This window comes from Myxocyprinus asiaticus, chromosome 11, assembly GCF_019703515.2.
Source record: "Myxocyprinus asiaticus isolate MX2 ecotype Aquarium Trade chromosome 11, UBuf_Myxa_2, whole genome shotgun sequence".
NCBI lineage: Eukaryota > Metazoa > Chordata > Actinopteri > Cypriniformes > Catostomidae > Myxocyprinus > Myxocyprinus asiaticus.
Window position 1 is genome coordinate 12,244,475 of NC_059354.1, and position 23,206 is coordinate 12,267,680.

Consider the following 23,206-nt stretch of genomic DNA (forward strand, 5'->3'; position numbering starts at 1 on the left):
GTTTAGTACGTCATCAACATCAACGTGCAGAAATCTGGCATAACAAAACAGCCATTTCGAGTGTGCGGGATGAGAAGAATTAATATATACTGTATGAATGATTAATCACACTTTTCACAAAGAGTTATTGTTATTAACGTATATACATTATTGGGGTATTAATTTGCGAGTTCGAATCACATTTACTTGATTTTTAAGAAAGAGAGTATATCAGTTGCTGAGCTGCAAGAGGGGCGTGTTCGTTACGCAAGGACTGTACTTCAAGCAGTGCATGCATGCTACAAACGTGTTGTTTATTCGTTTTGCTTTATTGGGACCTTTCTCAAGTTCAGTTGCTGTCGTTTGTAAGAAGTCTTTGATTTGCATTGATTCAAACATCTCTAAACAGAATCAGGTAACTTTACCATGGAGCCGGTGGCATTTCTCATGATATCTTATGCTGGTTTCTATTATTTACAATAGTGCGTAACGAACATTAAACCTTGTCAAATGTGTGCTGTTTCCTATGTTGTTGTCTAGTCTTGAAATAATGGAATGCAAAGAAGGAGCAACAACAAAACAGCTCTGATCTCGTTCAAATTATAATTTACGCAAAGGAACCGTTGCGCTACATAATGGTTGAGCGACCTTTATTTTGGCGAGACAGATATTTAACATTTATAATTACACGTTGTGAGGATTTGTGATGGATAACATTTTCATGCCGCTGTTTTTGTCAATAGGGAATCAGCAGTAAAGATGGCAGCCTCTCTGCTCAGGGTTGGACGACTTGGATCTCTCAGGGTAAAACAGCGTTTCTCTCCGACATGTATCAATACATTTGCATGCATTCATTTAGTGCATTTACAAACATCGCGGAAAAATATGCGGACTCCGAGTCTATCCGAACACAAAGCTGGCGTAACTCCAGCGTTAAATCAGAAAAGCATTTAATCCAATCCACCCCACTGCAAATGCATCTTCTTTTGCCGTTTATTTACGTAATACTGGAATTATTCCATTATTATTATTATTATTATTATTATTATTATTATTATGTGTATTTACTCGATCTGGATCAGACTGTAATAGAGATGTGTGCAAATTATATTTTATATGTAAACATTGCAATTAGTGATTCATATATTATTTTTGCTATATAGTCGTTTTAAGTCAGTGAGTCTAGAAATCAACTTTTTTTAATTTTATTATTTTATATGAATATCCATTGCAAAGACAAGTACAGCTGTTGAGTATGTCTGCATGTTGGTCAACTTCCCATACTTGTGTTGAGAACACAGTGTACCTTTGGTCATCTTGTTTAAGACCAGAGCAAAGATTTGTGAAAACTGCATTCACCTTTACTTACACCCTCCCTCCTTATAATGTGGAAATGGTTGTTGTGGTTATTCATAGGTGTTCATGGTCTGTTTTGAAATCTATGTTGTGTTTCTGTTGCTTTTTTGGTTTAGTGTCTGCAGTTGGAGAGTTCTTTAAGAGCTCCAGTTGTCGCTCTCAGTTCAAAGTCTGGGGACAGCAAGAAGTCCAAAAAGTCCAACAAAGGTAAATGCTGCATGTATTGATGCAACGTTTTAAAAGATTGTAATAGTATTTGGGGGTGTATCATGCAAAGTGGCATGCATTTGAGGGGGTGGAGGGTTCTGTTGGTGAGGTCGACATGCCATGCATGTGAAGACTGCTGTGGTTCAGATCCTGCAGGTGACATGTTCTCTGACCTCAGCAGTTGTTTCTGAACCTGCTGGAGAGTGTGTTTTGTTCCCTTTCTATAGCTGTGCAGTATAGGAGTAATACCATGCAAATAACCATATGCATTCTGAAGCCATGGGCAAAAGTGAACAAACCCATTGTTTTGTAACATTTATTGACAATACGACACTTTTATTTAAACACATTTGAGTCAGTCCATCTCAAGTGGTCCAATAATTGTTAAGTTGGTTGCTTGACCATTTTTAATTTTCCTAATTTTTTTGAGTGATTACCTCTATGTATTGGTATTGCAAAACCACCATTTTTTTTTTTTTTTCATTTTACTTGGTTAAACCATTTTTGTGTCATGGCACACGACAAATTTTGGTTATACAGCTGTTTACAGCAACCTCAATATCTTTGCTCAGGATGCTCCTAGCTCCTTGGGACAAAAACTGATCTCTAGAGCACATTACAAGGTACATGTTAATACATAAACATTTTGCACATTCTTGTTCCTTAGACTTAGAACTTAAGTCCTAATGTAATGCTCAAGATAGATCAGCGTTCTACTTTTAGGGTCCATTTATAATGGGAAGGCTTTGAGTTATGGTCATGAGGTCTCAGTCTTAATTTTTTTAGGGAGTACCTAGGTAAGTATAGTGTGCATGCAGAATATTTCAGGTTTGAGACTTCTCTTATTTTATTTTTTATGGTGGTGAGAAAGTTAATTTTTTTTTATTTCCCCTCAATTTCGTGTTGAATATCTCTGGTGGGGGACCAGATTGGAACCTGAAATGTTCTGCATGCACACTATACTTACCTAGGTACTCCCTAAAAAAATTAAGACTGAGTCTTGAAATCTTCCTATTATAAACTGACCCTAAAAGTGGAACTTTTGAGCAATCTTGAGCATTACATTAGGACTTAAGTTCTAAGGAACAAGAATGTGAAAATATTTATATATGTACATGTAGCTTGTAATGTGCTCTAGAGATCAGTTTTCGTTCCAAAGAGCTAGGAACATCCTGAACCGAGATATTGAGGTTTCCGTAAACAGCTGTATAACCAAAATTTGTCGTGTGCCATGACACAAAGATGGCCGTCCTGGTTTAACCAAGTAAAATAAAAATAAGAAGCTGGTGGTTTTGCAATACCAATACATAGAGGTAATCACTCAAAAAAAAATTTAAATGGTCAAGCAACCTGTATTGGACCACTTGAGATGGACTGACCCATTTATTTATTTATTTAAAAAAATACTTTATATTCAGAATACTTGGCACTCAATGTCTGTACACTCAATATCTGTACACATTTTCTCATGTTTCCAGTTACTTACACTGTTACAATTCACCTGTGATCTTCCCATAAGAAAGGTTACTAAAATGCAAGGGATAATGCATAGTCATTATCAAAACATAAACCCTGACCGAATGATTTGGAATGATGGAAACTGGTTGCCTGGGACAGCCATCCGTTATACAGTTTAGCAGTCATACAAAAATATTTGAGTGCGGAATGCTGTGATTGACCATTCAAAGTTAAATGGTTAGCTCACCCAAAAATGAAAATTCTCTCATCATTTACTCACCCTCATGCCATCCCGGATGTGTATGACTTTCCTTCATCTGCTGAACTCAAATGAAGATTTTTAGAAGAATATCTCCGCTCTTTTGGTCCACACAATGCAAGTGAATGGGTGCCAAAGTAATCCATAATACTCCAGTGGTTAAATCAGCATCTTCAGAAGCTACATGATAGGTGTGGGTAAGAAACAGTTCACTTTAACATTCTTCTTGTGCTTTTAGTGATTCATATTCTTCATGGGCAGGGAGAAGAATTTCAACAAAAAAGGACTTAAATATTGGTCTGTTTCTCACCCACACCTAGCATATTACTTCTGAAAATATGAATTAAAACACTGGAGTCTTTTATGATGCCTTTATGTGCTTTTTGGAGCGTCAACATTTTGGCACCCATTCACTTGCATTGTGTGGACCTACAGAGCTGAGATATGCTTCTAAAATCATAATTTGTATTCTACAGAAGAACAAAATTCACACATCTGGGATGGCATAAGGGCGAGTAAATGATGAGTGAATTTTTGGGTGAACTATCCCTTTAAGTGTTCCAGAGAGCAATGTAATAATCTCATAATGTTTGTCCAGGGGGCACATTTAAAAATACATTGTACAGTGGCAAGAAAAAGTATGTGAACCCTTTGGAATTAGCTGGTTTTCTGCATTAATTGGTCATAAAATGTGATCTCATCTTCATCAAGATAGTATACAAGATGGATGGCAGCCTCGGTGTGGAGCTCTCCAATTCTTTTGTTGTTTCTGTTTGTTTATCCTGTGTTTAGTAATTTTTTTTCCAATCAGTTTTACCAGGCACAAACTGCTGAACATTTGGCAGCACATACCAGACAATCTTTTCCCAGTTTTTGACTATTCGGACGTTTTGCTGGACATTTTAGTCTGAGACGCAGCTGTGTTGTTCAAGCACGCTATGAGACGCAAGCGAGGGAAGCAAACAGGGCTGCTGAGTATTCATCTAGCGAATTTCCACTCTCTTCCTAACAAAACAGATGAACTACATCTCCTCAGCTGTACAAATAAGGACTTTTCAAACTCTGCTGCCTCGTGCTTCATGGAGTGAAGCCATTCCGGACAGCATGTTACATTGCAGAGTTAAAGGGGAAAACGAGAGGCAGTGGAACATGCTTTTACATCAATGAAAGTTGGTGTACAGATGTAACAACGTTAAAGAAGGTATGCTGTCCTAATTTGGAAGCGCTCTTTATCAACTGTAAGCCTTTCTACTCGCCGCGGGAGTTTTCCTCGTTTATTCTGGTGTTTATATTCCTCTACAAGAGTGTGTGAGCACAGCGCTGCAACAGCTGGCTGATCAGATCACAGACACGGAACAACAATACACGGACTGGCTTATTGTTATTCTAGGCGATTTTAACGGAGCCAATCTCACCCGTGAACTGCCAAAATACAGACAGCACATTACATGCCCCACCAGAGACACAACATTAAAGGATGCATATCGCTCTGTCCCTAGAGCAGCTTTGGGACTCTCTGATCACTGTCTGGTGCATCATCTTCTGACCTACAGGCAGAAACTTAAATCAGCTAAACCTGTAGTAAAGACAGTAAAAAGATGGACCAATGAAGCAGAGCTGGAACTACAAGCCTGCTTTGACTGCACTGATTGGAGTGTTTTTGATGCTGCAGACACCAATCTGGATGAGCTCACAGATACTGTGACATCATATATCAGTTTCTGTGAGGATATGTGTATTCCAACTAGAACTTATTTAATGTTCAACAATGACAAACCGTGGTATACAGCAAAACTGAGGCAGCTTGGTCATGCCAAAGAGGATGCTTACAGAAGTGGGGGATAAAATCTTGTACAGTCAGGCCAGAAACACACTGACAAATGAGATTAAAATGGCTAAAAGAAGATTCTCTGAGAAGCTGAAAAACAAGTTTTCAGGTAACGACCCTGCATCAGTGTGGAGTGGCCTGAAAGACATTACTAACTTCAAGACACCATCCCCAACACTGTAGGGAATCAACAACTGGCTGATGACTTGAATATGCTTACTGTGGATTTGAAAAGCCTAGTCTCACACCCTACACCCGCTCTGACCTTCACTTCACACAAACATCAACACCTCCTGCAACCACCCTCCTCCCCCCTCCTGCTACTCAACCTGCACTTAAGATCTGTGTCGGGTCTTCTGGAAACAAAAGACAAAGAAAGCACAGGGCCCAAATGGTGTTTCACCCACTTGTCTTAAATCCTGTGCTGACCAGCTGGCCCCCATCTTCACACAGATCTTCAACAGATCACTGGAGCAGTGTGAAGTTCCCTGCTGCTTCAAATGCTCCACCATCATCCCTGTTCCAAAGAAACCCAAAATCACAGGACTTAATGACTACAGACTAGGGATGCACCGATCGATCGGCCACCAATCAAAATCGGCCGATACTCGTCTTAAATCCGCGATCGGCTGATCGTGCCTAGAATCAGGGCTGATCTTTTTTTGCAGCTCGCAGAGAATTACAGATATACACTGCTCCTCTAATAAATACGTGCTTGCTTGGCCCTTGAAGCATGACAAAGTGGCCTTTTGGAGGGTGAGTTGTTGGCAATTCTAAGCATTCGTGAATTTAAATGTTCAGACACGATGTAATTCACATGAATATGCTGTTTTGTTTTTAAAAATGTGTAAGAATTACACGTGTATGAATATTGAGTCATTACGGTATTTATTCTGACTCGTAGCACGGTGAGCAGGAGAGGATAAAGAGGCTGCTAATGGGTATAAAAACGAATTAAACAACAAATAAACATGCAAATACAAATCTGAGTACACGTGACAATCAGACGTTGTGTGGAGCGATAGAGACTGTTTGAGCCCTCATGAGTGCTTTTAGCTTTACTCTCTTTAACATGAGTGCTCTCGGTGTCAATCAAACGTGCGCTCTGCAGGCACTCTCAATATCTCATCATCAGTCACTCATCCCAGCGCTATTCTGTGAGGATCCCAATTTAAAACCGATTAATGTTGGTCACAATACCACTAATAACAGATATAACTGTTTAACCTTCAGTAACGGCACAGCATCTTCACACATTTGCTTAATAATTAGTGATTTGTGTTACAACAAGATGCCAAAGACAGTAAACAAATTATAGATATTAATGATTTCTCACTGGAGCAGTTTTAGAGCTTGTAATGGATATATTTTTCTTATTTTTGAACGTATCTCTGCTGTGTGTGACGCTCTCATGGTTTTTGGTTGCCAGTATGTCATAATGACCTTTTGATATTGGCAACAGAACTATTCATTACTGTTTTCAATACAAATTAATGTTAGCAATTCACAGTTAATTTAATTTTAATGTAATTTTGGTAACTCTTAATAAAAAGGTTGAATTCCTTTAACATTAGTTAATGTATTAGGTATCATGAACAAACAATTAACAATATATTTTTACAGCATTTATTAATGTGCATTAACAAATACAACTTTTGATTTTAAAAATGGATTGGTATGTGTTGTAACTAAAATTAAGTTAATTAGTTCATGTGAACTAATGTTGTTAAATAATGTTAACAAATGGAACCTTTTTATAAAGTGTTACCATAATTTTACTGTGTGGGGCATAAACATATAACTGCAGCATATATCTTGCAATAGTGTGGCAATGGGCACTTTAAGAAAAAAATCGGTATTGGTATCGGCCGATCCGAGTGTTAAAAAATCGGTATCGGCCTCATATTTCCTGATCGGTGCACCACTACTACAGACCCGTCGCTCTGATGACTGTGGTCATGAAGTAATTTGAGAGACTGGTGTTGGCCCACCTGAAGGACATCTCTGGATCCCTTCTGGATCCCCTTCAATTTGCTTATTGAGTAAACAGGTCTGTAGATGATGCAGTCAACATGGGATTGCATCATATCCTGCAATGTCTGGACAGACCAGGGACATATGCAAGGATCCTTTTTGTGGACACCATCATCCCAGCTCTCCAGACTAAATTAAACCAACTCTCTTTTCCCACCTCTATCTGTCACTGGATCACCAGCTTTCTGACAGATAGGCAGCAGTTAGTGAGACGGGGGAAATTTACTTCCAGCACCTACAATCAGCACTGATGTCCCCTAGGGATGTGTGCTCTCCCCGCTACTCCCTGTACACAAATGACTGCACTGCCAAGGACCCCTCTGTCAAGCTCCTGAAGTTTGCAGATGACACTACTGACCATCTGCCTCATTCAGGATGACGATGAGTCTGTATACAGAAGGGAAGTTTAACAGCTGGCTGTCTGGTGCAGTCAAAACAACCTGGAGCTCAACACATTCAAAACAGTGGAGATGATAGGGGACTTTAGGAGGAACACCCCAACATTGACCCCGCTCCCCATTCTGAACAGCACCGTGGCAGCAGTGGAGTCATTCAGGTTCCTGGGCACTACCATCTCACAGGACCTGAAGTGGGAGACCCACATTGACTCCATTGTGAAAAAGGCCCAGCAGAGGTTCTACTTCCTTCACCAGCTGAGGAAATTAAATCTGCCACAGGCGCTGCTGATACAGTTCTACTCGGCAGTCATTGAGTCTGTCCTCTGCACTTCAATAACTGTCTGGTTTGGTTCAGCTACAAAAATCGGACATCAGAAGACTACAATGGACAGTTCGGACTGCTAAGCGGTTTGTTGGTTGCCCCCTACCCTCTCTTCAAGAACTGTACACTTCCAGAGTGAGAGAAAGGGCTGGTAAAATCACTCTGGACCCCACTCACCCAGCCCACTACCTTTTTGAACTGTTGCCTTCTGGCCAGCGCAACACCAGCTCTGAGCACCAGAACCATCAGGCACAAAACAGTTTTTTCCCACAGGCTATCATCTCATGAACAGTTAAAACTGCCCCATTGAGCAATAATTATGTGCAATACACAGCTTAGTCTATTTAAGATTCATCCAACATATCCTACCTCTTCTGCCATTACATTCCCTTGCACTTTCTGTGTATAACAGATTTGTATTTGTTAATATGTATATATAAAAAAAAATTGTGTGTATTTTATATATACTTATATTTTCTATTCACTTTTTATTTTTAATCTATTTTTTTATTATTATCTCTGTCTTGTTGTTCTATTGTTTGTGCAATGTAAGCTTCTGTCACCAAGACAAATTCCTTATATGTGTAAGCATACTTGGCAGTAAAGCTAACCACACAAACAATTATAATTTTTCATGTCTTTATTGAATACATCCCATTAAACATTCACAGTACTGTGGAAAATGTAAGTGAACCCTTGGTTTTAATAACTGGTTTGGCAGTAATAACCTCAACCAAGTGTTTCCTGTAGCTGTGGATTAGACCTGCAAAACATTCGGAAGGAATTTGGGACCATTCTTCCTTAAAGAACTGCTTCTGCTCAGCCATATTCTTAGGATGTCTGGTGTGAACGGCTCTCTTGAGGTCATTTCACAGCATCTCTATTGGGTTGATTTTCTTTTTTTGAAGCCATTCAGTAGTGGATTTATTTGATGTTTATGGTCATTGTCCTGCTGCATCACCCAACTTCTACTGCAGCTTCAGTTGGTGCACAGCCACCCTGACATTATCCTATAGGATATCTTGAGAAACTTGAGAATTCATTTTTCCCTCGATGATGGCAAGCGGTCCAGACCCAAAGCAGCAAATCAGCCCCAAATCATGATGCTCCCTCCACCGTACTTCACCTTTGGGATGATGTTTTCATGTTGGTATGCGGTGCCCTTTCGCCATACCTAGTGCTGCATGTTCCTCCCAAACAGTTAACGCTTGCAGACCATTTTACAGAAATCTCACACTTTTCAATTTATGGAGGGGTGAAACGCATAATGACTCACAGCAACTATCTCTCTCTCTGATCCCTGCCACGTGGAGCTCGCCGAAAGTACAATAGGAGTGCTATGTGAGCACAAACATTTGCAAGAGTGATTTAGGGCATTTTCAGACCTGTAGCTTACTTGATTTTTGCCAAAACAGTGGCTAATATAGTTTCAATGTTGCGTTTTCTTTATGGAAAAAATTCAGTTCGATTGGCTTTCACAAGGTTATATTTTAAGAACAGACCAAAACTGGAAAATATACCTTCTTTATTCATCATTATTTGCTTTTGCATTATTTCTGCATTGAAAAGTACCTGTTCTCATGGTCCCGGAGCTCGCTCTCTCTCTCTCACTCACTGTGTCTGTTCTGCCACTATACAAAAGAGAGAAGCAAAGATGTAGTAACTTTACCTTGTGAAGATGCGTGATTGTTTATTTGTGATTTGTTTATTTATCCAATCGAGGCTTGTCATAGAACACATTTCCATATGCAGCTCTCAGTGAGTAAAGAAATACATCCAATAAAAACAGACTGTTGTGGCTCAAGAAAAAAGCTTGGTGACAGAATCTGAGTGCGATGAAAACATTAATATCAGCTTGACATCTTGTCCATTCTTCAGTAAAAGAAGAAGCTCATTGGTCAGTTGACGAGAACTAAAGACCCCGCTTCAGTGACAGAATGATTTTTTTCAAACAAAAAAGCAGGGAGTCCCGAAAGTCAAGTGATTAACACTTCCCGCTGAGAGATGCTAATGTGCACTCAGTCTCCCTCTGCCTGGCCGGTGATTATGTTAATGAAGCTAACACCTGCAAATCTTAGCCTTGGGGTTCACATACTTTTTCCAACCTTCACTGTGAATGTTTGAATGATGTATTCAATATGTACAATAACAATACAATAATTTGTGTGTTATTAGTTAAAACCGATTGTGTTTGTTCATTATTGTAACTGAAAATGAAGATCAAACCAGATTTTAAGACAAATGTATACATAAATGCAGGTAATTCCAAAGGGTTCACATATTGTTTTTGCCACTGTATTTAGGAAAGATGTTTTTACCTCACAACTTCTTTCTGGAGTTGTGTTAAATGGCACACATTGTATTTTTATTAAATTTTTTTATTATTTAAAAAATCATAGTAATCTCAGGAAAGTCTGGTCCTACTTTGCCTTATACAGTAAATTCTGCAAATACCATCAGTATTGATATTCCTGATATGGAAAAAGTATTGATTGCTCAAAGTGTGGTTCCAACATTCTTTTAGTCTTTGAGAATATTTTACCCATATACTGTAAATTTAGTACAAAATGGTTGGATTTATAGAAACATACAAACTGACACCTGAAATTCAATGGATTTGACTCTGTATTTGAAATGGAATTTAATTTGCACAGTGAAGTTGAAAAACTGTTCTTTGAATGCTGAATATCAGTAAATTGAAACATGCTTGGAAGCTTTCCAGCTTTATTATCCTCAAAGTTTCTGTTGTTAATAAACTTTGTAAAGGTGTCATTACACTCTAGAAGAAACAAGGACAATTTTGCAAGCCTGGAATAAAGATCTTAATGTGAAGGAAATTCTTGGTCTTTATCTTGCAATATTTTATCATTGTGCATTTTTAAGCCATGCGGACTGAGTTCCTGAAGATAACCTTATTGACCCATGATCTGTAGTTGTCGTTGTCAAGAGATAGATGTGACAGAGGGCCTGAGATAGACATTGCCTTGTGGTATTGTACTGGCAGATGTTCTTTGTAATCATGTGCTTCATGGCAGCCTATATATGGACCTCCTAAGTTTCTATGTCACCTTGGCAAATTAGAGCAAAGTCTCTCTAGCAAGTCAGTCCACTGTCGGCCATCTTTAGAATGCTCTCGGGAGGATATTTCCAGTCATGCCAGTGTAGCTCCTATCTACTTGAATGGAGAAAGACCAAAATCTCAGAAATGGTTGGTCAAGATTACGATCAAAGAAGATATTTCAAATCAGCAATAAAATCTGGCAATACTGGTATCATAAATTGTGCTCCTTTACCTCATTACGCTAAAAAATGAAATTTTCCCAGCTTGCATAGCTAATGCATGTTCTAGAGTTGATTGACAGAAGATGTCTGTATCTAAAAGGTTATTGGCTCTTTTAGCTGTAAGGTGGGACTTCCTTTCTACACCCGCTGAACGTTGGGCGCTAGAGCTCTTTGGTTGAGCGTTCCAATTTCTCCCATTCATTTTAAAAGAAGTGGCCCATATCTGCTAAATAATCTCTGTTTTGAGTCAAAAAAATGCACTGAAAAAGCCTTCATGGTTTCAGCCACACCCTTTGTTGTTAACTTGCACTGTAAATAAGCAGGAAATACTTATTTTTGTACGTTGATATTAACACTGTTTATTAAATCAAGTAAAAGATTGGATGTGACCAAAGGTGCATTTGTCTGTCAGTTAGTTGTTTTCTGTACAAGTAGTTTCTGCACTTCCATCAGTTCGTCCCATTCATATCGATCTGCAGAGACCCGCTGTGAGGACGAGAGCATGAGTGGCAGGCACTATCGCATTGATTGATTGATAGTGTATTGAACAAATCAGCACTAATCGGAGCCAATGTCTCCCCTAACGTGACTTTTTGCTGTATTCGGCGGTTAATCCCCCTCATTCACACCACGATAGATGATGAATGAGATTGCAATGAGCTGAAGGGAGACTTGAGAGATGCTGCCTCCCACTGAAACTTTATCCACTGGGTATCACTGTTTGACAGAGTGACTGCAGAAAGATGACTTCTACACATTATTTGAGCTCACATTTCATAATATTTCATTTATGTACAGTCATTTATTGTGCTTTCCCGAATTTTTGCGGAGGCATTGCCTCTCTTGCCAATTCGGAGAAATCGCAACTGATATATATATATATATATATATATATATATATATATACACACACACACATACAGTATATACACTGATCAGCCACAACATTAAAACCACCTGTCTAATATTGTGCAGGTCCCCCTCTTGCCGCCAAAACAGCGCCAATACGCATCTCAGAATAGCATTCTAAGATGATATACTTCTCACCACAATTGTACAGAGCGGTTATCTGAGTTACCGTAGACTTTGTCAGTTCGAACCAGTCTGGCCATTCTCTGTTGACTTCTCTCATCAACAAGGCATTTCCATCCATAGAACTGCCCCTCACTGGATGTTTTTTTTTTTTTTTTTTTTTTATCTATTCAGAGTAAATTCTAGAGACTGTTGTGTATGTGAAAATCCCAGGAGATCAGCAGTTACAGAAATACTCAAACCAGCCCATCTGGCACCAACAATCATCCATGCGATAATCTAATCAGCCAATCATGTGGCAGCAGTGCAGTGCATAAAATCATGCAGATATGGGTCAGGAGCTTCAGTTAATGTTCACATCAACCATCAGAATGGGGAAAAAAATTAGTTCTCGGTGATTTGGACTGTGGCATGATTGTTGTTGCCAGACGGGCTGGTTTGTGTATCTCTGTAACTGCTGATCTTCTGGGAGTTTCACGCACAGCAGTCTCTAGAATTTACTCTGAATTTTGCCAAAAACAAGAAACATCCAGTGAGGGGCAGTTCTATGGACGGAAATGCCTTGTTGATGAGAGAGGTCAACAGAGAATGGTCAGGCTGGTTCGAACAAAGTCTATGGTAACTTGTATAACCGCTCTGTACAATTGTGGTAAGAATAGCATCTCAGAATGCTATTCTGAGATGTGGGCTGGCGCTGTTTTGGCGGCACGAGGGGGACCTACACAATATTAGGCAGGTGGTTTTAATGTTGTGGCTGATTGGTGTATAGATAGATAGATTTAGATAGATGGATATACTGTGTATATACAGTTGTGGAACAGCTTCACAACAAGCGGGAAGGAGAACACTGGGAAGCAAGTTTTTCTTGGCTCAGGTAGGACATTTAATAGGCCACTTCAGTGCTTTACAACTTCACAGACTCATCAGTTTCACAGGCACGTAGTCACTTAAACACATCAGCTTCATAAACACGTAGTCACTTAAACACATCAGCTTCATAAACATAACAGGTTAAATGTAACAGCTTCAGGAGCACCGTGGCCTTCTTTGTGCCAGACTCTCTCAATCTCTCTGCTGGTGTTGTGGCTTCTTATATGCCGCTCTCCCCATGCTCACTGGAACTAGAGACAGGAGTTACACATAATCTAGCTCAGGTGCAAGTGCCCTTACCGCTTTCTCTCTCTCCGGACGGATGCTCGACCACGCCCCTGCTGCCACAACAGTTGAAGTCAAAAGTTTACATACACTTAGGTTGAAGTCATTAAAACTCATCTTTTAACCACTCCATAGATGTAATACTAGCAAACTATAGTTTTGGCAAGTCATTTAGGACATCTACTTTGTGCATGACATGAGTAATTTTTGACAACAATTGTTTACAGACAGATTGTTTCACTTTTAATTGACTCACAATTCCAGTGGGTCAGAAGTTTACATACATCAAGTTAACTGTGCCTTTAAGCAGCTTGGAAAATTCCAGAAAATGATGTCAAGCCTATAGACAATTAGCCAATTAGCTTCTGATAGGAGGTGTATTGAATGGGAGGTGTACCTGTGGATATATTTTAAGGCAGTACCTTCAAACTCAGTGCCTGTTTGCTTGACATCATGGGAAAATCAAAAGAAATCAGCCAAGACCTCAGAAAAAAATTGTGGACCTCCACAAGTCTGGTTCATCCTTAGGAGCAATTTCCTAATGCCTGAAGGTACCATGTTCATCTGTACAAACAAAAGTATGCAAGTATAAACATCACGCAGCCATCATACCACTCAGAAAGGAGATGCATCCTGTCTCCTAGAGATGAACGTAGTTTGGTGCGAAAAGTGCAAATCAATCCCAGAACAACAGCAAAGGTCCTTGTGAAGATGCTGGAGGAAACAGGTAGACAAGTATCTATATTCACAGTAAAATGAGTCCTATATCGACATAACCTGAAAGGCTGCTCAGCAAGGAAGAAGCCACTGCTCCAAAACCACCATAAAAAAGCCTTACTTTTTGGAGAAATGTCCTCTGGTCTAATGAAACAAAAATTGAACTGTTTGGCCATAATGAATATCGTTACGTTTGGAGAAAAATGGGTGAGGCTTGCAAGCCGAAGAACACCATCCCAACCGTGAAGCATGGTGGTGGCAGCATCATATTGTGGGGGTGCTTTGCTGCAGGAGGGACTGGTGCACTTCACAAAATAGATGGCATCATGAGAAGGAAAATTGTAAGGGGGTTCAGTGGAAAGGATAAGAGGGAAGCGAGGTTTCCAGGTTCAGGTAAGTGTTTAATTTGGCCACCTTGATGCTTACAGTTTCATAAACTCAACCGTCTCTTAGGCACGGAGTTATTTAAACACATAAGCTTCACAGACAAATACTTACTTAAAAACTTTAACTTCATAACACAATAATCATAACAGCTTCTGTAGTACCGTGGCCTTCCTTGTGCCAGTCTCTCTCTCTCTGTCTGCTGGCGGTGTGGCTCTTTTATGCCGCTCTCCCCGTGCCCACTGAAATTAGAGACAGGTGTCTCTAATTTCTTCCCGTGCCACATATCCCCACCGCCTGACTCAGGCCGGGGAGACATCCGGCCTGCCTACCACTCCCCCCCCATTTCTGGAAAGGAAGTCGGCGACAGCCATCTGCGCCCCCGGTCTGTGGACCACCTTGAACTTAAACGGCTGAAGAGCTAGATACCAACAGGTGATCCGCGCGTTGGTATCTTTCATGCGGTGGAGCCACTGGAGCGGGGTGTGATCGGAACAGAGGGTGAAGGCCCACCCCAACAGGTAGTATCGGAGAGTGAGGACTGCCCACTTGATGGCGAGACACTCCTTTTTGCACGGTGCTGTACTTAGTTTCCCTCAAAGAGAGCTTACGGCTAATGTACAGCACCGGGCGCTCCTCCCCCTCCACCACCTGCGAGAGTACGGCCCCCAGCCCTCTGTCTGAAGCATCTGTCTGTAAAACAAACGGGAGAGAGAAATCAGGTGAATGTAAAAGCGGCCCCCCGCAAAGTGTGGCTTTAACTTGCGTGAACGCCTGCTGACACTGCTCCGTCCACTGGACTGGGTCTGGAGCTCCCTTTTTAGTGAGATCAGTCAGCAGGCTGGTGACGTCCGAATAGTTAGGCACGAATCTTCTATAATAGCCAGCCCCAGGAACTGTCTCACCCCCTTTTTGGTCTTGGGCCTTGGGCAGGTTGCAATCACCGCTGTCTTGCCAATTTGGGGACGCATCTGCACGTGGCCCAAGTGGAACCCCAGATACTGTGAGTCCCGGTCAGTGCAGCAATCTCAGAACCACCCTCAGATGTTGCATGTGCCGCTGCCAAAGTCAGGCCAATCCGTCCCCAAAATCAGCGAATGGGTGAGGCGGGAGCTAACCGCGGCCTCCACTCTATACTTTTTCCCCCGGAATTTAATCGTCAGAGTCACCACCGGATACTTGTGAATATCCCCGTGCACACATTTCACCCTCACCGTTTTAGCTGTGCCCAAAGCCTCGGGTTGAACCAAGCGTTGGTGGATAGTGGTTTGATTACACCCAGTGTCCACCAACGCTTGGTGAGTACCCCCCTTGACACTTACCGGTATCCAGTACGCACCGGCCCGGTCGGGCGGTACGCTCAAACAAATCCAGGAATGCCTAAGGGTCGTCCACCATCCCCATCTTCTGTAACGCAGGCAGGGGCAATGGCGTGTGAGTGTCTGGGGTTGCGGCTGGGGACGCCTCCTGGCTGAGGAGACTCCGGATCGCCTGCCGGTCCTCTGCTTGTGTGCACAGGAGCTCCACAAACCGGCGATCTTGATCTTGCTGGAGCTCAAGCAGGGTTTGCTGGTGGTTCCGATGTAGGCCAGCGAGGGCTTGGAGGATCTCAGCCAACTGGGAGGACTCTACGGGGCGACTTCTGTCCATCTTCAATCAAAATCGTTCCCGGGTTTCGGCACCAGTGTAAGGGGGTTCAGTGGAAAGGAGGAGGCGAGAACCGGCTTGAGAATAGAAATAATAGTTTAATGATAAACTTAAACAAAAACACAAACACATGCAGGGCAGCTGCCTGTAATTATCTCTCTCTCTCTCTCAAACTGTTGTCCCCGGCCGCCTTTATCCCTCGCGTACCCCATCAGGCTGACTGGGGACCGGGTGTGCGTCATTCCAGCCCGGCCCCGCCCTCCTCGGCTCTACAAAAATTATGTGGATATATTGAAGCAACATCTAAAGACATCAGCCAGGAAGTTAAAGCTCGGTTGCAAATGGGTTTTCCAAATGGACAATAACACCAAGCATACCTCCAAAGTTGTGGCAAAATGGCTTAAGGACAACAAAGTCAAGGTATTGGAGTGGCCATCACAAATTCCTGACCTCAATCCAATAGAAAATTTGTGGGCAGAACTGAAAAAGCGTGTGCGAGCAAGGAGGCCTACAAACCTGACTCAGTTACACCAGTTCTGTCTGGAGGAATAGGCCAAAATTCCAGCAACTTATTGTGAGAAGCTTGTGGAAGGCTACCCAAAACTTTTGACCCAAATTAAACTATTTAAAGGCAATGCTACCAAATACTAACAAAGTGTTTGTAAACTTCTGTCCTCAACTGTATATACCTTACATTTATTAAGATTCATGTCAGCAATGACTTGCTAAAGAAATAAGAAAATGGAAAAATGTTTCTCCTTAAAAAAGAAACTTATGAACAATCTCAACAAATGTAAATGGAGGGAAAAAAAACATGCTACTCCATGCCTCACTTTCATTTAAAATTCATGTCTCAACGCAAAGATAAACTAGTGTGCTGGTACCACAATTTGATCATGTTTGACCTTGAATTCCATTTTAATTTGTTAATAGTTGTGTCTTGCTTGAAAACACAAGTAATAGTGATGTGAGAATGGTATAATTAAGGACTTTTATATATTCAATATTTATGGAGTGTTTTAAACTCTTGTCTTCATTATGTCAGCCGTTTACTATTGAATATCTTAAGAATGTGTAATTTTTTTTTACATTTCTTTAAATGTTTTAATTTATTATTATAATGACAATTTAATGTACAATATTTTTACCTAAAGTGTATTTATGAAGAACTTGTTTACTTGTTATGAGTTGTTCAGGTTAAAACTGAATGGCTTTTTTATATTAGCCGTAGTTCAGATTTTACTTAAATGAGTCAAACTATGAGGTGTTCAAAGCTCCACCACCACAGTGGATGCTGATCTGCTGCTTTATGTTGAAGAAAATGGGTAAGTTACATTGCTCTATGAATTTTAGTGGTCTCCTTTTGGCCTGATAGTGCACACGATGTATCAAATGATTAAATGTTTATGTTTGCCCTCCATCCTAGAAAAAGGGGCTCCAAAAACCTACTTCGATATAGAAAAACTTGTCCAACACAAAGCGTATGCAGAATTCCCTAAGAAGGAGGTTGCAGCCCCAGCTGCTGCTGCTGCCTTTACAAAAGCTGCATCTGCTGCTAACCCTGGATCTGAACCAGTTGCCCCTGAGCCAGTTGTGACTGCCACTGCTGTGCCTGCTGCAACAGAAGCACCAGCCTCTACTGCTGAATCTGTTGTCCCTGCAGCTGAAGTCACAATCCCTGCAGCTGAAGCCTCTGAAGTCACTACCCTTGCTGCTGAGGCAGCTGCTCCTGCTGCTGAAGCTGCTGCCCCTGCAGCTGAAGCTACTGAAATCACTACCCCTGCAGCTGAAGTCACAACCCCTGCAACTGAAGCTTCTGAAGTCACAACCCCTGCTTCTGAAGTCACAACCCCTGCAACAGAAGCTTCTGAAGTCACAACCCCTGCTTCTGAAGTCACAACCCCTGCAACTGAAGCTTCTGAAGTCACAACCCCTGCAACTGAAGCTTCTGAAGTCACTACCCCTGCAGCTGAAACTTCTGAAGTCACTACCCCTGCAGCTGAAGCCTCTGAAGTCACTACCCTTGCTGCTGAGGAAGCTGCTCCTGCTGCTGCTCCTGCTGAAGCCGCTGCCTCTGCAGCTGAAGCTACTGAAGTAACTACCCCTGCAACTGAAGCTTCTGAAGTCACAACCCCTGCAACTGAAGCTTCTGAAGTCACTACCCCTGCAACTGAAGCTGCTGAAGTCACTACCCCTGCTGCTGAGGCAGCTGCTCCTGCTGCTGAAGCTGCTGCCCCTGCAGCTGAAGTCACAGCCCTTGCAGCTGAAGCCACTGAAGTCACTATCCCTGCAGCTGAGGCAGCTGCTCCTGCTTCTGAAGCTGTTACCCCTGCAGCTGAAGTCACAACTCCTGCAGCTGAAGCTGCTGAACTCACTACCCCTGCTGCTGAGGCGGTTGCTCCTGCAGCTGAAGCTGCTGCCTCTGAAGTCGAAAGCAGTACACCTGTAGCTGAATCCACTGCCACTGCAATCGAAAGTGCTGCACCTGCAACTGAAGCCGCTGCTTCTGCAGTCGAAAACTCTGCACCTGCAGCTGAACCTGTTGCACCTGCTGTTGAAAATACTGCCCCTACAGCTGAAGTTGCTGCAGCTGAAGCCCCTGCACCTGCAGTTGAAGCCGATGCCCCTGCAGTCGAAAGCGCTGAAGCCACTTCTCTTTTACCTGAAGCTGGTGCCACAGAGCCTAGTTCTATTGCTGAAGCTCCTGTTTCTGATGAACCAGCCTCTGTAGCTACAGCTGCACCTTCAGAGACCGTTGCCGAAACCACATCTCCTGCTTCTGAGTCTGTTACCACAGCCGCAGAACCTATTGTTGAACTTGCCACTCCTGTGGCTGAAGCTGCCACACCTGAAGCTCCTGCAGCTAAAGCCAATGCTGATGTTGCACCAGCTTCTGAAGCCGCACCTACAGAAGATACACCTGCCCAAGAAGCACTTGCTGAAGCTGCCCCTGCTGTAGAGGCTGTCACTGAAGTAGTTGCAGAAGCTGTGGCTGAAGCTACCCCCATTGAGCTTGTAGAATCTTTTGCAGAAGCATCTCCTGTTGAAGATTCTGCCCCTGTGATAACAGATGCTACTGACCAAGCTGCAGTTGTGGAGACGCCTGAGGGTATACACCATATCCCCTATAATCCCTCTTTCATTTTTTGGTATAATGCAAAATTTGACAGCAGTTTTTTTTTTTCTTATTTCATTTATGGGTTTTCTACATATACATTTGTAATATAATGGTAAAGATGTAACAAGGGCCACATCACTATGCAATTTTGGCCTTTTATGATTTCAATTGCAAAATTTATCTAATGACGTATACTGTATGTGTTAATGTGTAACATACTTACAAGGACAGTTCAGCATCACTGCAGCAAAGTAGACTCATGTTACTCATTCAGGGCTAAGTTAATTTTCTAACCCTCCGTCATCCGTCTCTGTGCAAGTTTGCATTAAATGTGTTTGCTCGCAGCTTCTTGACTTTTCACCACGTTATGCAATGCATGTTCTTCACCGAATACTTCTCATTTACTTCTCATTTTTGCAACTCCTCTGCATTTAAATGCATCTTTTCTTTGTTTATTCCTTCATTCTTTTAATCTAAATTCTGTTTCATGTTCTGACCACTTGCCTTCTGCTCCTGTCTTCCTTTGCTCCTCCTGTAATTAGATTTTATCTTCGTTTTCAATCCCCAATGTTCCTCATACATTTTATTTAAAAAAAATAAAAAATCCATTACTTTTCTTATCAACCCCAGCCCCATTTTGTAGCAGTGTATGTGTAGTGATAAATATACATCTTTCATGTTCATTTTGGTAATGATAAAGGAAAATTTCACTTTGTTCTAACAAATGTTGGATTTTCTTTTTTGTTTATGATAAATTTAAGGTTATGTTAAATGTTAAGGCGGCACTGAAGTCACCAAGGATGATGCACTTTTTATTTATTTTTTCTTTTTTTACCATTTTGTCTTGAAAAGAGTACAAGTATGGTAACATAACAATATGATATTTACGTTTTACATTTTCTCTCCTGTTGCTCTCTCCTCACCCAAACACACTTTCTTTGTCAATTTCTCACTTTTCTTCCAGGGCGTCGCATGATATCAGTAATCAGTTACTTATCCTTATATCTTTCCCTGTGTATGGTGGTTTATTCAGTATATATAAATATGAATTGTCCACTGTTCCTTACCCATTTTCCCAATGTATGGTGCATTCAGTGAGATTGAGTTTGCACACTGTTTGCTGTATGTGGAATGGAAGCAACAGTTTATGAGGGGATGCAACATTAATGTGCAATAAATGTTTAAATTAATAATCAGTATTACATGTGGGTATTTGTTTATGGTAAACACATATTGTGGTTTATTAACCTTTTGTGTTTTAAATGCTTCCATTTCATTGCAGTATAGATGCAACCTCTTGTCATAGTTACTCACAGCCTGACCTGCTCCTTGACTTAGTTCTTTTCCTCTTTAGTCCAGTAGGTCTTCTACTGTATCCACACCAGGCACTCTTCTTTTGCATCTTATGAGTTAAAGAAGAATGATTTTTTCTTTAGTGTTCACCACATCAAGGATTCTGGCATCCATATGAATGACTTGTATTCAAAGATATTTTGACTGTTCATTCATTATAGTGTTTGTGTTTGTTTTTTCCTGTGACTGTCAGCTGGATTAGACCCCATTCAGAAACTTTTCCTTGATGCAATTCGCTCATACTCCACACAGAGCAAGTAAGTGGTGCTTATTGTATGAGTACAATTAAAGGCGTTTACCTTTGCACGGCAAAGTTCTGTGGGCAAAATACTCTCAATCTCAATGGGAATCTGCACGATCAGGAATTTTGCGCAATGGACTTCCAGTGGCAAAGAATTTCCCCTTGTGGATTTTGCTTGGAGTTCAAGTTTAGTGGTCTTTGACATGCAAATTTGCGGCGTTGACCAATAAGAAGTTGCTCGGTTTGGCATTGACCTTTGTGTGGGCGGTGCTTGTACACGGCTACACTGAATATTCACAATGGGCAAGTAAATAATTTTAGTGGTGAGTTTCTTTATAACTTCACTCTTCCGGAGTATAAAGTGCAGCATTAAAAAGAGGCTGCTTGGCAAATTGTTTTTTTTTTATTTTATTTTATTTATTTTTTTTTGTGCAGTTTTCACGTGCTTCACATCCACCCACACCTTCTTTACCTGCGGAATTTCACTGTGCAAAGTTAAATGTGACTGCACCTTAAAGCATTTTACACATTTTTGCTGTCCAAACATTATTAATTTTAAATTATAATTAACTTTTCATGTTTTCTAAGTACCTCTGGCAGTCTAGTTGATGCAGGCCCAGAGTACCAGAAGGCTCTTGCTGAGGAAATAACTAAATTGCAGCGGTTGTATGGTGGTGGAGACCTGACCTCCTTTCCAGAGTTTAAATTCCCTGGTATGTAAATACTAAGCTTAAATGTTTCGGAAAAAGAAGTCCTTTTTTTATTTAAAAGATCCCATGAAATTGCCTATGACAAGCACTAAAAGCCACAAAACTCCAATTTTGATTTCACGGGGTCTTTAAGAAGTCCATAAGAATTTGTTACAGATGGCGTGTGAAAGTAATTTGAGTTTTGGGTTGCTTATGTGAAATTGCATTACAGTTGACTAATATTATTCCTCTTTCTAATTACAGAACCTAAATTTGATGACATGTCCTCCAAGTAAACAGCCTTTATTTCTGTTTTCCTCTCCTGTGCCTCTGTTAAATTACTTGTCTTTCATCTGTAAAAGTGAACATTTTGGTGAGAATATTTTGTGACTCTGAATAGCCATTTTTCAATAAATCTTATATATCTTGAAAGAAAGCTATTTCATGTATAGAATGCTCATGTGGAAGAGAGTATAGCTTAGCTGTAAAAAAATAAAAAAATAATGCTTTTCACGTGCTGTAATATTTGTCAGTGAGCTTATGTGAAATATTTTTGGAAATAATGCTGAATAAACTGAGCCACATGTGATCTGTTTGGTCTGCATGTTTTTTTGTTTTGTTTTTTCAGAAAATATTAATATGAATTATAATTAATTAATATACAAATATTAATGTAGTTTTGTGTTGTGATGCATATATTTCATGTTAGTTTTAATATGATTAATATTATTTTTCATTACAGTCAACTAAATGTAAAGTGGAGATTGGAGACATTAAACCCTCAAGATAATCATGTGTTATTATTGGGGAGCTTTATATTTAGATGACTGTGAATGTTTTCTGCAAGCCCCAAAATGATCTATAAAGGTGGTATGAAAAATTCTTTACAATAGCCCCTTCCACACATACAGTATTTTCCAGAAAATATACTGCATTTTTCAGGTTAGAGGTCATGTGTAAACATGACCTTTTTGAAAATAAAGCAATTTCCCTTAGTGAGAGATTATTCTTGACTCACCTGAAGCTTGAATTCTGAATCTATAAATAGTCTATAGGCTAACCGTTTATTTGTTTCTCTATATGCTGTCTGGATATTTAAAACGATTTTAATGTTTAAAGTATGGTGAGGCTTTTATTACGTTCTTGCTGTACAAACTCCATTTTAGGGGAATTACCAATGACTTGTGAATTGTGGTTTTCATTTTCCACATGGACAATAACAGGAGAGCACATGGATGGACTCAAAGTTAACATTTGAATGCCATATTCAAAAAGTAGTAGACAAATGTAAGAAGGGAATAAATGTATTTCGATGCTTAGCTGGGACAGATTGGGGGGCTAGTCGCCCTTCCCTAAGGAGAATATATAGTGCTTTAATAAGATCCACTATAGATTATGGCAGTATTATATATATAGTTCAGCTTCTGCATCTCTGGGAAAAAAGGTACAAGTTATCCAATCCCAGGCATTAAGAATTTGTTGTGGTGCATTCAGATCTTCAACAGTAGCTGCTCTTCAAGTGGAAGTGGGAGAAATGCCTTTGGAAATATACTGGTTTCAATTGAAAATGGTTTATTGGATATCAATAAAAGGACATAGGATTTACAGGATATAGTCATCCTGTAAAGAAAGTTCTGGACAACTGTTGGGATTATGAGTATTCACAGTTGGCGAGTTTCGGATGGAACGCAAATATTGAGACTCACCGAATGGACATTTTCAATGTTGGAAGTAAACCCAACAGTGG

General features: G+C 40.6%; 1 protein-coding gene across 2 annotated transcripts; it reads left to right on the top strand.

Moving 5' to 3' along the window:
* The first annotated feature begins 14 nt into the window (after nucleotides 1-14).
* LOC127447825 (ice-structuring glycoprotein-like) lies at nucleotides 15-22,048 on the top strand. 2 transcript variants are annotated; one of them, XM_051709907.1, is made up of 7 exons: nucleotides 15-91; nucleotides 723-783; nucleotides 1,452-1,542; nucleotides 17,485-19,167; nucleotides 20,723-20,786; nucleotides 21,359-21,483; nucleotides 21,724-22,048. In XM_051709907.1, exons 2-7 carry the CDS (start codon nucleotides 739-741, stop codon nucleotides 21,753-21,755), a joined length of 2,040 nt encoding a protein of 679 aa, XP_051565867.1. In that variant the 5' UTR covers nucleotides 15-91; nucleotides 723-738; the 3' UTR covers nucleotides 21,756-22,048. The 2 variants fall into 2 exon arrangements, with proteins under 2 accessions (XP_051565867.1, XP_051565866.1); XM_051709906.1 differs by lacking the exon at nucleotides 15-91 and adding an exon at nucleotides 108-394.
* The last annotated feature ends 1,158 nt before the right edge of the window (nucleotides 22,049-23,206 follow it).

Coding starts and splice junctions, on each gene's coding strand:
- LOC127447825 (XM_051709907.1), top strand. CDS start 739: ATGGCAGCCTCTCTGCTCAGGGTTGGACGACTTGGATCTCTCAGG. Junction 19,168..20,722: donor AGTTGTGGAGACGCCTGAGG/GTATACACCATA, acceptor TGTGACTGTCAG/CTGGATTAGACCCCATTCAG. Junction 21,484..21,723: donor TCCAGAGTTTAAATTCCCTG/GTATGTAAATAC, acceptor TTCTAATTACAG/AACCTAAATTTGATGACATG.